Raw genomic sequence first — 15673 nt, 5'->3', positions numbered from 1 at the left:
AAAATAGTCTGTAAAATATGGAGCTCATTATCCCATCTAACAGATTTCGTTTAACATGAATGTAGATTAAAAGCCCCATGCCAATTCTTCCTCCTAGCCGGGGTTTGTAAGGAAGACACTCCTCTGCCTTCACTCTGGGTTGGGTTCTTTAGAGCACAGTTCTGCAATAGTCCAGGAGAGCCAGGAGGTGCCACTTCCAACTCTGCTCTGCTTATTTTTCATGATAATAACAAAGAAAGATAAAGAAATACAATCTTGTTTTGGGGGCTTCTTAGAAGTTTTGCTTAGAGTCTTAAAAACTAAACCCAAACCTGACACCCCTCAAACCTAGGAGTTCTCCTGACTGCCCATTCCTTCCCATACAATGACTACACCAGGGCTACTGAGCATATTAAAAGGGGTAGAACTGGGTTGAAACCACAGGGGAATATAATGGAAAGGGTTCTCAACTTGAAGTTTTTTGTTCCGGCTTCATATCTAGCTCATACGATAGCTCACTGAATGACTTTGGGAAGTGAAATCAACTCTTAGAGCTTCAGTTTGCTCATGTCTTAAGTGAAAGATCTCTTCCAACTCCATCTCTTTCTCCATGTGCAGGTGTCATCTCCTCTCTGCGATCTCCCCCAGGGCCCAGCATAGGGCTTGGTGGAGGAGGAGGGAGGAGGGACTGATCTCTTGATTGCGCTGACAGGTACCTCCGAGCTTGGAGATATGTTCAAGGATAGAGTATCCAGGTGAGGGACCTCCCTCTTGCCCCTACACTTTCTAGACATAGGTCCTGAGTCCCCTCAGTTATCTCATCTATGCAATGAAAATAATCTTCCACATCATAGGGTTGTAGGAGGTAAGAACGAAGAAGGTAAGGATCTATCCAAGAACTTGAACTATCCCACCTCTCCAGTCTCAGCCCATACTCTTTTGCTAAGAATATCAAGGCCATCTGAACTGCATTTCCTCATTTTTCCTTTTTTCTATTTAAAAATCATTTTCTAAGCACTTCTTCTTCCTTTCTTCCTTCCAACAGAGGAAGTGTTCCCCTCCTCCAGTCTACCACTTCCATCTGCACTCTTTACTCAACCCATTCCTACCTCCCCCAGGCCATCACTGCACTTTACAGCACTTATCACAAGCTGCTATTATAAATTCAGCTGTTGCTTGACCTGTGTATTGTCTGCCTTACTCACTAGAATGTAAACTTCATGAAGACTTCATGCCTTATTCATGCTATATCCCCAGCAAATAGCACAGTGCCTGGAATATTGTCACTGCTCAATGAATATTTATTGAATGGATAAATCCATTTCTGTTCATCATTTTTAAACTTTTTTCATAGTCCCCTCCTCCAGCCTCAAATATATTCAGCCCTCCCTTCTTTAACAAAATCATCACTTGACCCTAATGTCCCACCAACCACCATTCTATTTTTACCTTGCGTTTTCTGACATATTTCTCAAACAAACAATGTGTGCCTGCTGCTGCCTCATCTTCACCACCTCCTCCCACTGCAATCTGGTTTCTCCTCATTGAGGTGCTGAAACAATGCAGTAAGTAGTCACCAGTACCTTCTGTCACCAAACCTCTCAGCATTGCCCCATCTCCCTGCCTGTGGGGTTCCTAACTATCCCTTCTCTATTCCCATGAAGTTATTATAGCCTGGCTCTCCCCCTACCCGTAAGGAATACTCTTCCCCTCTCTGATCCTGTCTCCCTATGTCAACACTTTCCAAAAGCAGTCTACACTGCTCTCATTGCTCTCTATACTGTCTTTCCTGAGCTATTAGCAGTTTCACTATCACTTCTCGGCAGATGACTCAAAGTATGCATCTCCTCCCTAACCGTTCCCTAGAAATGCAGGCATCCTTCAGCTGCATAAAGGAACGGGGCACCTTGTGACCCTCTAAAACTCAAAGTTTCTAAATCCCTTTGCCAACACCCCCAATCCTACTCCCCCTTTCAGACTTATAGTGTAACTGTTGCCACTCCTCTAGTCAAACCTAAGCATGGAAGCTTCAGTCATCCTTGAACATGAAGAGTGAGAAATCCCTGTTACTCTGACATTATCTCATACATCCTCCTCTTCCTTCCTTTCCATAGACCTACTCTTCTTTTCCTCCAGTTCTTCCTGTGCATTCAGATTTATCATTAAGGAAACATTACCAGCCCCAGGCCCTTATCCTCAGAAGTCCCCTGTGACTTCTCCGTCTCACGCACCTTGCCTTTCTGATACACTGGCCTTCCCCCTTTTCTTCAGCTGTCTGACCCCTCCACCCCCCTTGTGCTTCTGCCCATACTTTACTGACTACAATGCCTGTCCTGACCATCTTCACCAAGCAAACTCCTACTCATCCTGCACCCCGGAGCTGAACTATCAGATATTCTAAGATGACTCATTTCTCCAACCCCTCCAGACAAGTATTCTGTCCTCGGTGATCCTATGTAGGCCTAAGCAATTGCACTCACCAATCTTGGTGTAAGTACTTTCTAAGGCATCTGAGTCTCTCCCTAAACCATAAGCAGCCCATGTTGTGCTTCTTTACAGTCCCAGTACCTACCTACTTCCTGGTACACGGGTACTGTTCAATACTTCTTTTAGTTGAATGCTACTACCCTGCCACCATTTGCTGTTAACCTGACATACAAGCAAGAATCTTCACCAAGTGGCCCCAACCCATCTCTCCAACCTACCTCTTACTATACAGATGCTCCAGGCAGTCTGGGTTAGTCATCATTCCCCAAGTACACTCTATATTCCCTGACTTCCATCTTCATAATGAAGTACTGCTAAAGCTTAACTCGGTTCTCTCTTTTTTATTCTAACTGCCATTGTATTATCTATTGTGTTATCTGTTATTGTCTATTTCTCCCTTTAGTCTATAAAGCTTCATGAAGACAAGAACACTGTCTTCATCAGCACTGTATTCCCAGAGCCTTGAATAGAACAAGGCACATAGTAGGTCTTCAGAGGACATTCACTGAATGAATGAACATTTCCTCCTTCATTCAGAACCAATTATTTCTCCCTTCTGTGAATTCATAGCACTCATTTAGCAGTTTAACATGAAATAGTACTTTGTGGCATCACACAGACATACTGTAGGTGTTGTAAGTATATATTTTATAGGCATTGCAGGTATTGTCCACATGGAACCATGGAATGTTAGAGCTAGAAGAGGTCTCCTTTGTAAGTAATCTGTCAGTTGATAGAGAGGCCAACAGAGACTCCGAAAGGTTACTGTTGATTCTCAGTCTTTCAGAAACCCTTCAGGAGTTTGAATTCTAACCTCCCTGAGAGCAGGAATCCTACCTTCTACCCATGAATGCTTCCTGCTATACCCAGGCCCTCAGTAGATATTATTACTACTGCCACTGATGATAACAACATTATTTATTGCTTTGATGGTTTCTTTGATAACAAGCCACCTGTGTCCACAAGGTGAAGAGCAAACCTGTCACTTGGAGTGGGGATCCAGCTGGCTTTCTGACCGCCCAGGGACACAGCCGCCCCACTGCCCCTTGGTTCTCAGCAATCACTGAATATGCCACAACAGAAGAACAGGCCTTGGGAGACCACGCCATACCCAGGGAAGTGCTGCCTCACTGTTCTCACCTCACAGTAACCTCGACCTCACTGGATGGAAACATCACACCAGGACTTCACAAAGCAGCTATCAATGTCCTTCCCCCAGGACTTGGCCTAGATACATCTTGTCTGGGGATCTCACACCACAGACAAGATACCTCAGTGATATGCGCTACTACCTGCCAACAGGGACAGTGGCTGGACACCCAGTTTAACATGTATGCCAGAGACAGAGAGAGATGTACAGCAGGTACAGGAGACAACCCACAGACAGGAGTTGGGGGCCCTGGATCTTGACCTTTCTCTTAGCAACTTTGTAATTTTAGCAAAGTACTTAATGTCTATGAGCCCGAGTCCTGTCTGTGAAATGAAAACTGCTGTGACCTCTCAGAGAGGCATAATGAGGACCAAAGGGGTAAGATATTTGGAATTGTCAAATAATCACAGTTCTCTTTTTTCCTCTTTAACAATGTTGTGATTATCACTTGCTCCCTGGAGAGTTCAGATACTTTGTTAGCCAGAGTTATTTATTAGGTTTCCTATTAGGATACAACCTTGAACTAGGTGTCTAGATAAAAATACAAAGGAATGGTGGGGACAAGGGCCTGCCCTCAGGGAAGCTTGACTCTCAGTGGAGGGAAATGACCTTCTAGAAGCAATTAAGCTCCCTAATAGCTACAGAAATCCAGGAGGACAAGCACACACTTACTGAGTACTTATTGGTACAAGATACTGGTCACAAATATTAACTCCTCTAATGCCCACAGCAACCTCAGAAGTATATATTATTACTACCCATAGCAGCACATCACAATCACAGAACACTAGCCTTGTACCTAAACACCCACAAGTTTCTGAACAGAACCAGGTATGATTAGTAAGGGGAGCTTTTTCTGGAGGACACAGGGGTTAAGAGGTTTAAAAGGAAAAGAATGTGGATTAACTGTAAGAAGAGGCTTCAGGCATTTCAAGAGGAAGCACAAGAAAGTATGAAAGTTGCTGGTGAGGCTCTGGTGTAGAACAATGGGGAATTGTTCTGTGATGCTGTTTCAAGTGGCCTTGTGCTCAAACTGTTTATTAGACAAGAGGCCTGGTTCCTTTAGGAAAGTGATCTTGTGCCAAAATCCAATTAAATAACTTTAATAGGTATATATTTGTGACTTAAAAAGCTAATTTAAAGTAACTTCTTTATGTATTATATGAATATTCAGCTCAAATGGGAAGGTGATTATAACCTAAACTCCTCTAATTAGAAAAACTCCAGCACAGGAAAATTACCCGGTTTGCTTTTCTCATACATGCTGTGTGCTTTTGCCTTCTTTTTCTCACTGACTATAGGAGGGAATGAACAAGTCATAAAGGTTGGCACAAGGAAGACACACATCCATGCTGGGTACCATATGCAACAGTTAACAAGAACAGGGCAAGCCAGACCAAGGTTGGTATCCAGAGTCCATGGCAGGCTAGGGACCAGTTACAAGCAGAGGACCCAAGTAGAGACACCAAGCCTGACCCAGTTCGGAGCCAGAGCTATGCAGAAAACCAAGCATCAAGCAAGCCAAAGACAGGGCATCTGCCAGAGATGGGAGACCAGGGGCCAGGAAGAAGGCTGCAGGCATGGTGAGGACAAGACCAAAGAGCAGGCAAGCACAAATATCAGGCAACCCAGACAACCAAGACCATGAGATCCCACTGAGTCTGGGCCCTGCACTGCCTCTGGGCAGAGCCAGTCCTTGAATTAGAATGTTTGGGAGATTTGAAAGTTGAGACAACAGAGAATGGCCAGTCAGGGAGAGATGAATTTTAGTGAAAAACCCAAGTAGATTCCTAACCAAAGTAGAGCCCAACACCATGAAGGTTTGAGGACAGTTACTTTCCTTACTTCCCATCTATCCTGAAGGGAATAAGAGATTTTTCTTTCTCCAATTCTAGCAGATTATGGACAGTGCTCACATATTCCCTGGTATGAGTTACACTAAGCAAGTAAAGAAAAATTTTTAACATCTACAGTGACAGACCACCATCCCTATCTCCAAAACCCTAGGTAGCCAGAACTGACGGCAATAAACCCAGAGCAAGCTGGGGTCAGACAACTTTATGAAACACAGGTAAATTGTTTTCTTAGGAATATGAAGGCCAAGGTTTAGCTACATAGTGGTAGAAAATGGTTGAAGTTTATAAAGAAAGCTGCATGAATTGTACCCAAAGGACTATGTTCTTTTATATTTTGTTCCTTAGTATAATCTTATATGTACTCCTGTGTTTACTATTCTCACAGAGTGACTTATTTTCTCATTTATTTTGTTATTTTGCACAAGAGCCCTTTTTGCCTTTTACTCTCTGGCATCCATATTAAAAGTTGACAACAAGCAATTCTCAACCATGGCTGCCATTAGAATCCTACAGAGCTCCTTACACATGCCAGTGTCCAGCACCTTTCCAGCTATTCTAATTTAATTGGCTGGGGTAGGGGGTTGGAGGAGAGGAACTGGACATTGTGCTTTCTAAGAGCTACCAGATGATTCTCTCATACATGGAGGAATGAGAGCCAGTTGGTTTCTGGTCCAGAATCCAAAGCACTTTGTGGTAGGGTGGCTACAGGAATGTGGACAAAGCACCAAGTGGATAATCCCATTTGCCTATTTTTGTTGCTTGTGCTTTTTAGGTCTTAGACATAAAATCTTTGCCTAGACCAATGTCCTGAAGGGTTTCCCCTATGTTCTCTTCTAGTAGTTTTATAGTTTTGGGTCTCACATTTACGTCTTTAATCCATTTTGAGTTGATTTTGTATATGGTGAGAGATGGGGTCTAGTTTCATTCTTCTGCCTATGGATATCCAGTTTTCCCAGCACCATTTATTGAAATGGGTATCCTTTCTCCCATGTATGTTCTCGGCACCTTTGTCAAAACTAAAAAGCTTCCATATAGCAAAGGAAATAATCAACAGGGTGAAAGGACAACCTATGGAATGGGAGAAAACATTTGCAAACTATTTATTCAACAAAGGACTGATATTCATAATATCCAAGGAACTCAAAGAACTTAACAGCAAAAAACCAAATAATCCCATTGAAAAATGGGCAAAGGATCTGTGTAGACATTTTTCAAAAGAAGACATACACATGGTCAACAGGCATATGAAAAAATGCTCAATATCACTAATCATCAGGGAAATGCAAATCAAAACCACAATGAAATATTATCTCATCCCAGTTAAAATGGCTATTATCAAAAAGAAAAAAATAACAGATTCTGGCAAGGATGCAGAGAAAAGGGAACCCTTACATGCTGTTGGTGAGAATGTAAGTTAGTATACATATTATGGAAAACAGTATGGAGGTTTCTCAAAAAACTAAAAATAAAACTGCTACACAGTCCAGCAATCCCACTACTATTTATCCAAATGAAAGGAAATTAGTACATCAAAGGAATACCTGCACCTTCATGTTTATTATAGCACTATATAGAATGCACCCAAGTGTGTATCAATAAATGAATGGATAAAGAAAATGTGGTATATATGCACAATACTATTCAGCCATAAAGAGCAATGAAATCCTGTCATTTGCAGCAACATGGATGGAACTGAAGGTCATTGTGTTAAGTGAAATAAGACAGCCACAGAAAGACAAACATTGTATGTTCTCACTCATACAAGAGCTAAAAAAGTTGATCTCATGGAGGCAGAGATTAGAATGATAGTTTCCAGGCACTGGTAATAGGGTTGGGGGAGATGAAGAGAGGTTGGTTAATGGGTACAAACATACAGTTAGATGGAATAAGTTCCAGTGTTTGATAGCACAATAAGGGGGAGGGGGCTATAGTTAACAAAAATATATTAGATATCTCATGATAGTTAGAAGAGAATATTTGAAACGTTCCCGACACAAAGAAATGACAAATGTTCAAGGTGAAGGACATCCTAAATAGCCTGATTTGACCATTACACATTGTATGCATGTATCAAAATATCCCATGTACCCCATAAATATGTATAGTTTATTATATCTTGATTTCAAAAAGCACCAAGAAATTAGCAGCCTAAAACCTATGCTGTAAATTCAACATGTCACTTAAGTTTCCAAACTTCAGTCATTTTTGTACTTCTATCACCATTTTCACCATATCCACATACATTTTAACACCATTATTTCCTTGATATTAAGTTAACTCCATCTAATACTTAAATTTATTTGTAAAAGAAACTAGAGGACTTGGAGTAATGGTAAGGTGACATGAAAAGGCAGAAGCAAAAGAAGAAAAGATCATGGCTCCTAAGAGGAAAAGGCATGCAGAGTCAGAAGGCAGGGAAGGGCATGTCCAGGGCTGAAGACCCTGGATCCATGGGCCAAAGTTGCCCCAGCAAAGGAATGAGAAGGGATGGGAGTTGGGAGATGAATTGGAGAATAATAAAAAAATACCAGAGAATGGGGATTCTGGTTAGCAGGTAGCATGATGCTGTGTCCTGAAAGAGCATGAGAGACAGAGAATAGGCACAGGCAGCAGGGGCCAGCTGGCAGAGCAGACATCTGGGGCCAGAGCCCAGGGCAGGGCAGTGCAAGGGTAAGAGTGAGCCTAGAGGTGGGAAGGAGGGGAGAGCTGGAGAGGGGTGGGGCTGAGGAAGGCCTGCACTGGATGGGGTAGGGCAGGGGTGCACAGCCCAGCAGAAGCAGGTATTGAACAGAGTAGATTGTCCTCCAGACTGTGCCAGGCAGTGACCAGCAAGAGAAGTTCAAGCAACATCTGTAAATCCCCTAAAATTATCTCATGGACATTCTCACATATTGGGAAACACTGTCTGATGCTCTATGAATAAAGAGCATCAGTCTTTCACTCTTTCCCCTTTCACTACCAAAAAATAAAATTACATGTAAACAAACGAAGGTAAAGCCTCCATCTTATTTGTTAGATCCTCACAAATACACCAAAACCCAACATCAACAAAAAGCAACATTACTTCTCTTCTTTTATATACAACTCATATTTCTTATCTTCACAAGCTCTTTTCTTTAGATGGACAGTCCCCATCATGGGAACCATCCCCTTAGTCAATGTCTATAAGCACAGAACACAATCAGCAGAGTTGACACACGTCTAGTAACAAACACCATAAAAACAGCATCTGTTTTAATGAGAATAAGTCATCAAAGTAATGTCTGAACAAGCTGGCAACTTATTATCATATAAATCCTTGCATATAGTTAAGTACAGCCCTACAAAACAATATCTTTTATTTTTTAAATCCTTACCCTTAGCTGAACAATGATGGGGGTGACAAAACATTAGTCTGCAATCACCAAGGCCACACTGTTATTTCTTTGTAAAGTTTATTTCTGCTCCGTGATGTGTTCTAACGTTTCCTCTCTCTTCCTAAGTGTGTCAAATCACAGATTCATTCATCCTCCAGTCACAGCCAAGTGAGCGACTCAGGCCAGCACACAGCTCCTTGATTACTTCAATTTCCTGGGCTAACCTCATCATTTCCCACTTCTCATTTCTTATTCTCTCCTTATTTTCTTGAGGTCTGTTACTTTCAAGATGACATAAGGGACACCAATGATGAAGGCAAAATAACATAAAATCCTAAAACAGATGAAGGGAGCTAAATTCTGTTACACTTATGAAAGATTAAATCTAAGGGAAATTTGTACACTGCCCAGAAGGGCGGCTTCATCTTTCATTCATTCATTCGACAGTATCTATTGAGCATCTCTAAGCTAGCTCAGTCTAACATGCCACTTTAAAGCAAGCCATTTCCTATGTAATGTTAGCTAACATTAGTTACGAGAGGAAAGTTGATAGATCCAAAAATGCTTTGAATATGAATGTAAGCATGCACACATATACATGCGTAATACTGTAATAGCCAGTAACCAGAACTGGGCAACATCATCAACACCAAACCCCCAAAAGCATGGAAAGCAGACATGCTACACAGTTAAGAGCTGCTAGTCTAAAGCTTCCCATTAAGGAAAACCCTAGAGAGACTATTTATGAAAGACAATAACTTTCAAGCTACCATACATGGGACCAAACATGCATGGAAGAACACACAATTCTGGCAACCAACTTTTGCTATCCAGGGAGACAGCTTAATCTATTGACCCATAAATTCATTAATCTGACATTTCTGAGAATGCCTAACACATGTACTAACACAATAAATTTCCCCCAAATTCGATGATGTAGGTGCTATTGATATACCTATTTTTCACATTAACAAACTGAGGGTAAATCATTCATTCAAGGGCACTTAAACAGCAATGGAGCCAGAACTTGAACCTAAATTTGCAATTCATGGATTCAAGCATTTTCTAAAATAAATAAATAAATAAATTGTATTATCATAGCTTATACATTAACATTTTGTTTCTTCTAATTGGCATCATATGTTAGTTTGAATCTTGTTTTAATTCATGTAAGTATAAATTGTCTCTAAGCCTCTAACAATTCTTAATTGGACTTTTCTCAGTTCCTGGTTATTACATACCACCTGTTCCTGTGTTTCCCAGGATGTTTGTCGGAGAGTGAGAATTAACTGTCTTGGAAACGAAAACTAACATTTAAGGGGTACTTTGTTCATGCCAGGCTCTAGGATAAGTATTTCATTTGCAGTTTCCCACTTAACCCCTACAGCAACCCTCTCAGTTGGTACCACTATTATCGTCATCACCCCTTTTTACGAATGAAGGGAAGGAGGCACAGAGAGGTGAAGTAACTTGTCTGAGGTCACACAGATAATGCAGATTCACACCTGGCAGTCTCTTCCTGCTTCTCCCAATCTATGATCTTAACCAATATCAAGTTATGTTTCCTTTTTTTTTTCTGGAGATCACACTAGCTTCAGAATGGTTCCCTTCTTAACACTGTCGTCTCATCTCAAGTCTGGGCTCCCACTGGCCTGTTTCTCAGTGCTAGCGAGAGACTGCTTTTAGTGTGTGCTGGTTTGGTTTCCTCCATCTTTGATTTCTCCCCTGGTAAGAGACCTGGTTCACCTTCCCTGTGCAGCTTTTTACTTCCACCTGGTATTGACCTCCTGGCACACCTAAGACTGTCCCCAACAGAGACGAACACACCTTGGACTGTGGAGCAGCAGGGCTTCCCCAGCATCATCTTTTCCATCAGGAGTTTGATCTCATTCTTGCCTAAACCTCTTAAAGAAGCCAAAGCTTTTAAAAATAACATTCAACATTTAAAAATATCAATTACTAAACAAAATTCACAGTGGCTTTTCCTCATAAGGGAACATCTGGATTTGTGTCACATTGTCAGGAGACTTTAATTGCATTAATATTTGATGATGAAATGTATTAAGGTCAGATTAACCTGAGCAATAAAACTGACTTCCCCTTTTCTTTTCAATGTCTGCAAATTGTATACCAGCTCTATCTACAGACAATTAACAAAGGAGCTGTCTTCAGAGCAGGTGCTATAGCTCCATGATGCTGAGAGGTGTGCAGGGAGGAACTTGGCATTTACTAAGCCCCTACTGTGTGCACCAGACATGATATTTTATGTTTTACATGTATGAATTAAATAATAACTCCACAGCAATCCTAGCAGATAGGTCTTACCATGCCCATTTTACAGATGGGGAAACAAGCTCAGAAAGGTCATATAAATCACCCTGAGGTCACAGAGTTGGTCAGTGGCAGAGCTGAGACTTGAGCCTGTGTCTGTTTGCCCCCAGCTTCTTGCTGCAGGGACCATTCTCCTTCCTGCACTGCTTCCAGAGTGTTCTGTCAAGAGCCCTGCAAGGCAGGGCTTAACTTGGCTTTGACTACAGTACTGAGCTCAATGAAAAACCCAGCAAGGAATGAGATCCTGTTATCCAGATGCTTCCCAAATGACCCCTGTGCTCCCGATTCCCAGCTGGGTCACACACGTCCCCAGAAAAATGGCTTCTCTTTACTTTCCACAGGTTCACGACTCGCTTCTGTTTCATTCCTTCTCTCTCTTCTTGCCCCCACTCCCCTCTCTGCTGTGTCTCTACGTCTGTCTGTCTGCGAGTGTATCTCTCTCTCAGTCCCAGTCTCTCTCTCTGACACACACGCGCACTCAGGATACCTCGATCCAGCAGCCGGAGCAAGCGGAGATACCAGAGATACCACTGGTCCCAGAAGCGGTCCGTCATCCCACCCTGAACGCATCCTTCACAGCCAGTCCCCTCTGCAGAGCCTCATCCCACCACCGCTGACTCGAGGAGGCCGGAATCACTTGACGCTGGGCTCACACGCAGCCTGCTCTAAGCAAATGCTTGCCTGCAAAGACAGCCACCGGTCCTCCCACACAGCGGCTGACTGTGCCGGGAGCCGGTTTCACAGCAACAAAGGAACAAGTGCAGAACAACGCCGTGTGCAGACCGAGCCTGCCTGGACCCAAGGGGAGGTCGGAGATGCGTGGGAGGGAGTCAGGGAGGACTTTTGCGAACAGGTGAGGTTTGAGGTGGTCTTGGGAATGAAAATCCAGGGTCAGGGCCATGTCTTAAATTTTATTCCAGTATCTCCCGCCATCCTGGCTTCCATGCCTCCCACACCAGAGGCCAGTGGCTCCTCCAACAGGATGGGGGGTGGGAAGCTGGCAGCTCAGCCATCCTGGACCCCGCGACCAGTCCAGAAGACCAGGAGCCCTACTGCCTGTTGGGACCAAAGGCACTCCCTGTCCAAGACTGCTACACCCACATGACAGAAGGTCACAGATCTTTTCTTCCTACGTCTCTTCTCAGATCTTCTGTTATGGTAGAGATAGCATGGGCTCTGAAGTCACACGGTCATGGGTTCAAATCCTGCTTATCACTTAATACTTGCCTGGCCTTGATCAAGTTACTTCAACTCCCTAAGCCTCAGCTTCCTCCTCTGTAAACTACAGAGAACAGTATTTGCCTCCCAGAGGCATCGTGAGGCCCAAAGCAAAGGAAGAATATAATGTTTCTGTAGAGTGTGCGGTCGACAGTGGCAGATAGAAAGTTCTCCCTCGCCCTGCAACCCCGCCCTCTGGCCAGATTCTCAGTTGCCCACAGGCCCACGCGTCCCACAGTTTCCCACCTCCACAGCTTTGCTCCTTCCCTTCCTGCCACAGGATGTCCTGTCCACTCCCCACCTCACCATGGACAAATCCTCCTAACTTTGCCAATACCTAACCCCAATGGCACAGAATCTGGGCAGGCGTCCCTCATCTTCCCTCCTTTATATTTCATTGTTTTCATTCCACCTTCTCCCTTCTACAGGCCTCTTCTCCTTTACTTGACCATAAACTCCACGAAGGTAGGACCTGCTTTTAATCATCATTCTGCCCCCCAAAGTACCTAATATAGTGCCTTAAACTTCACCAGTACTTAAGTGATTACTAATTAAACTAATCAACAGGCAAGGGAGTCTGGGTCCCCCACACGATTTGTCTTTGTCACAGTGAAAAGAGTGGACTGTGGCTCCTCAGCCCCTGGGCACTGCCTAAGTCCTGCAGAAGGGTGACGGGGTACCCTGTCCTTGCCCGGCTCAGGGCCTCTTGTACAGTGGGCTGGCCACACACATAGTGGGGCTGTGCCTCAGGTGACCAGGAGTCCTGCTACAGAAAGGAAACCTGAGGGGACCCCAGATCTAGGACAACCTCATTCTCCAAGCCTAAAAACGACCCAGTAGCCACCTGCACATTCGTCACACCTCTTGTTCAGCCTAGGCCACTCCAGCCATGCCTTCTCACCGTCCTAACAGAAACGCTGTTCTCCCGGGCCTCCTGATCTCTGTCAGGCAGCTGGCGAGAGCATGGCTCCCTGGGGAGGAGGCCTGTCCAGGGGGCAGGAGTTGGGAGGGACAGGGAGAAAGCCAGCAGAGCCACAGTCTCCACCCACCTGCCCCTGCCCCAGCACCACCACCGCCTTGTGGGTCTTTCTTAAAGGGCAGCACTGGGTCTGAGCAGAGACACACCACCCAAGAAGCTACCTCTCAGGCTCTGTTAGCATTATTTTCTTATTACCTTAAATGGACAAGACTCCAGTGTGTAGCTAACACAAGAATGCAAACCCCTCCTCCTCTCTCCAGTGGGAAGAAGTGACCCGAAGTCTCCCCTTTTGTGAATAACAAGAATCCATCACTCACGTGTGGGCAGTACTTTTTAGTTCACAAAGTACTTTTACATCCATCATCTCCTTTGGGCCCCTTAACATCCCTGCAAGGTCTGCAGAGTGGAAATCACTTTCCCCAGTCTACAAAAGAGAAAACCCATGTTCCAAGAGGTTAAATCACTTACTTAAGATCAAATGAATAACAGGTGCCCATCTATCTATCTCTTCTCTAAGAGAGTTTCTGGGGCTCTAGATTGTTCCCTGGGGAATTGTGACATCTGTCACAGAGAAATGGAAGCCCTCATAGTAGGGCAGGACCTGGAGAAACGGAGTCCCAAGGGAGCCCCTCCAGGGAAGTACTGACATGCCCCGGGCACAGGCTGAGTAGAGTCTGAGTATGGCCACTTATTCACTAAGGGCCCTTCATCTTTTTCTGTGGCCTCTGGTTGATGGCTGCAGAGAGAGTGCATCTCCAAATAAGAATGCCAAAATGGCTTTTTCTAACACAACTGGGAAGAAATCTGAAATGGGGGGCTCCCACCATGGCAGGAGACCTGGACAGAGAAGGACTGTGAGATGAGCATTTGACTGTGAGGCAGGAAGTCCCAATGACCACGTGGACACTGTGCAAACCAGAGTGCTCTAACGGCACTGCTGCTCCACTGCCTGGAGAAAGAAGCTGGCCCTGTTCCCCACCCTCTAATAATCAAGGGCAAAACATTCCACACAGCCTCATTTTCAGAGGGAAAGGGAATAAAGACTTAAAGAACAACATGGGTGCAAGCACTTCCCCCGCAAACAGTGAACCTAAGAACATAAGCATTACCCCTCGGGTCAGGCCCAGAGTGAACCCATTCAGCCTGGAGTTTGACTCAAGACTGACTTCAACCTATCAAGCTGGGTTCCCGGGAGCTCCCCAGCCCACCACCGCTCATTTCTCCAACTCCCACAGAGCCTCATAAGCCTTACTTTAAATGCAGCCCCTCCAGAAGTTGAATAAAATGTTCCAAGAGACTGTCAGCATTGCCATTTTGCTGCAGTACAATTAGAAAAGACAGGATATTGGCCAGGGCAGAGCCTTATTAGTAGGTTTTTGTTGTTGTTTTTGTTTTGTCTTAAACAATGCTTCCACAGTGGCTCCTTTTTCATCATGGTCAAAGTAAGAACAGTCTCGTTGGCATGATTCCTCCAGCCCACCCAGCTGGCCACAGAGACATGTTCTCCAGGGACAAGCAGAGTCTCCAGGCCAGCAGCCCATCCACTCCCGAGGGCTGATGCCTGTCTGGATGTTCAGCAATTACTCGATGTCATAACATAGATGTGTTCCTTTCTCTTCGATGTTCCTTCTTCTTTCCTTGGCACTGTTCTTTCTCTCTCTCTACCCGCCCCAACATGAAAACACAGTGTTCCCGATCAGATGAAGCAGGCACAAGTGTATGGAGCAGACGGCACGCAGCACTGAGGGAGGAGAGATCCAATCATGTCCCAAATCTTTCCCACTCATCTCCTGGGACAACAATGGCCACTGTTCCCTCAGCAGCACTGGCTGGCTCCTTGGACACATGGAGCTCTCTGACAAGGGAAGGCTATACAAGAGGTGGCAGAGTTGCTGGTGTCTGCAAACCAGAGTGAAGACTACCCGCAGACATGGTGTCTGCCCCTACCCTGCCCCAGGAAGCAGGTTCCACCAGGCTGCCATTTTGCCCGGCAAGCTGCACTTCATTGCGACATGAATCAAACACTCCAGCAGACACCATCCTCACCCACCTCCCACACCATTTCTGTCCCCTTAGTGATTAGCACCCAAGTGGCGAAATGAAGCCCATGGCAGCACATTCTCAGGGATGCCATTCAAGGGATGAGATGGACACCTGCCAGTATCTTCTATAGAGCCTGGTGTCCCCAGGTGAACAGGTCCACACCTGAGGACAGTATCTAAAACAAGTATCACTTAGACACTGAAATTCAAGTCCACCTCTCCCAAGAGGCCTTTTCCAGCTAACCTCACACATTCTCTATCTCAGAGGTTCTCAA

The 15673-nt window shown here is 44.5% G+C and overlaps 1 protein-coding gene across 9 annotated transcripts in view; it reads right to left on the bottom strand.

The window, feature by feature from the left end:
• KALRN (kalirin RhoGEF kinase) overlaps positions 1 to 15673 on the bottom strand; it is a 639384-nt gene that overhangs the window by 564163 nt on the left and 59548 nt on the right. For 5 of the 9 annotated variants that reach the window (XM_069475128.1, XM_069475133.1, XM_069475130.1 and 2 more), the window contains exon 1: positions 11647 to 11844. The exons of 3 other annotated variants lie outside the window; for them this stretch is intronic. In XM_069475128.1, the coding sequence (XP_069331229.1) occupies positions 11647 to 11713 (67 nt within the window). In that variant the 5' untranslated portion in view covers positions 11714 to 11844. Of the gene's footprint in view, positions 1 to 11646; positions 11845 to 15673 lie in introns of those variants that run through there. One more of the 9 variants, XM_069475126.1, reaches the window with a different exon arrangement.

Source organism: Eulemur rufifrons, chromosome 7 (assembly GCF_041146395.1).
Source record: "Eulemur rufifrons isolate Redbay chromosome 7, OSU_ERuf_1, whole genome shotgun sequence".
Classification (NCBI taxonomy): Eukaryota; Metazoa; Chordata; class Mammalia; order Primates; family Lemuridae; genus Eulemur; species Eulemur rufifrons.
Note: the sequence above shows the minus strand (reverse complement) of the source record. Positions and strands in the feature narration are given on the sequence as shown.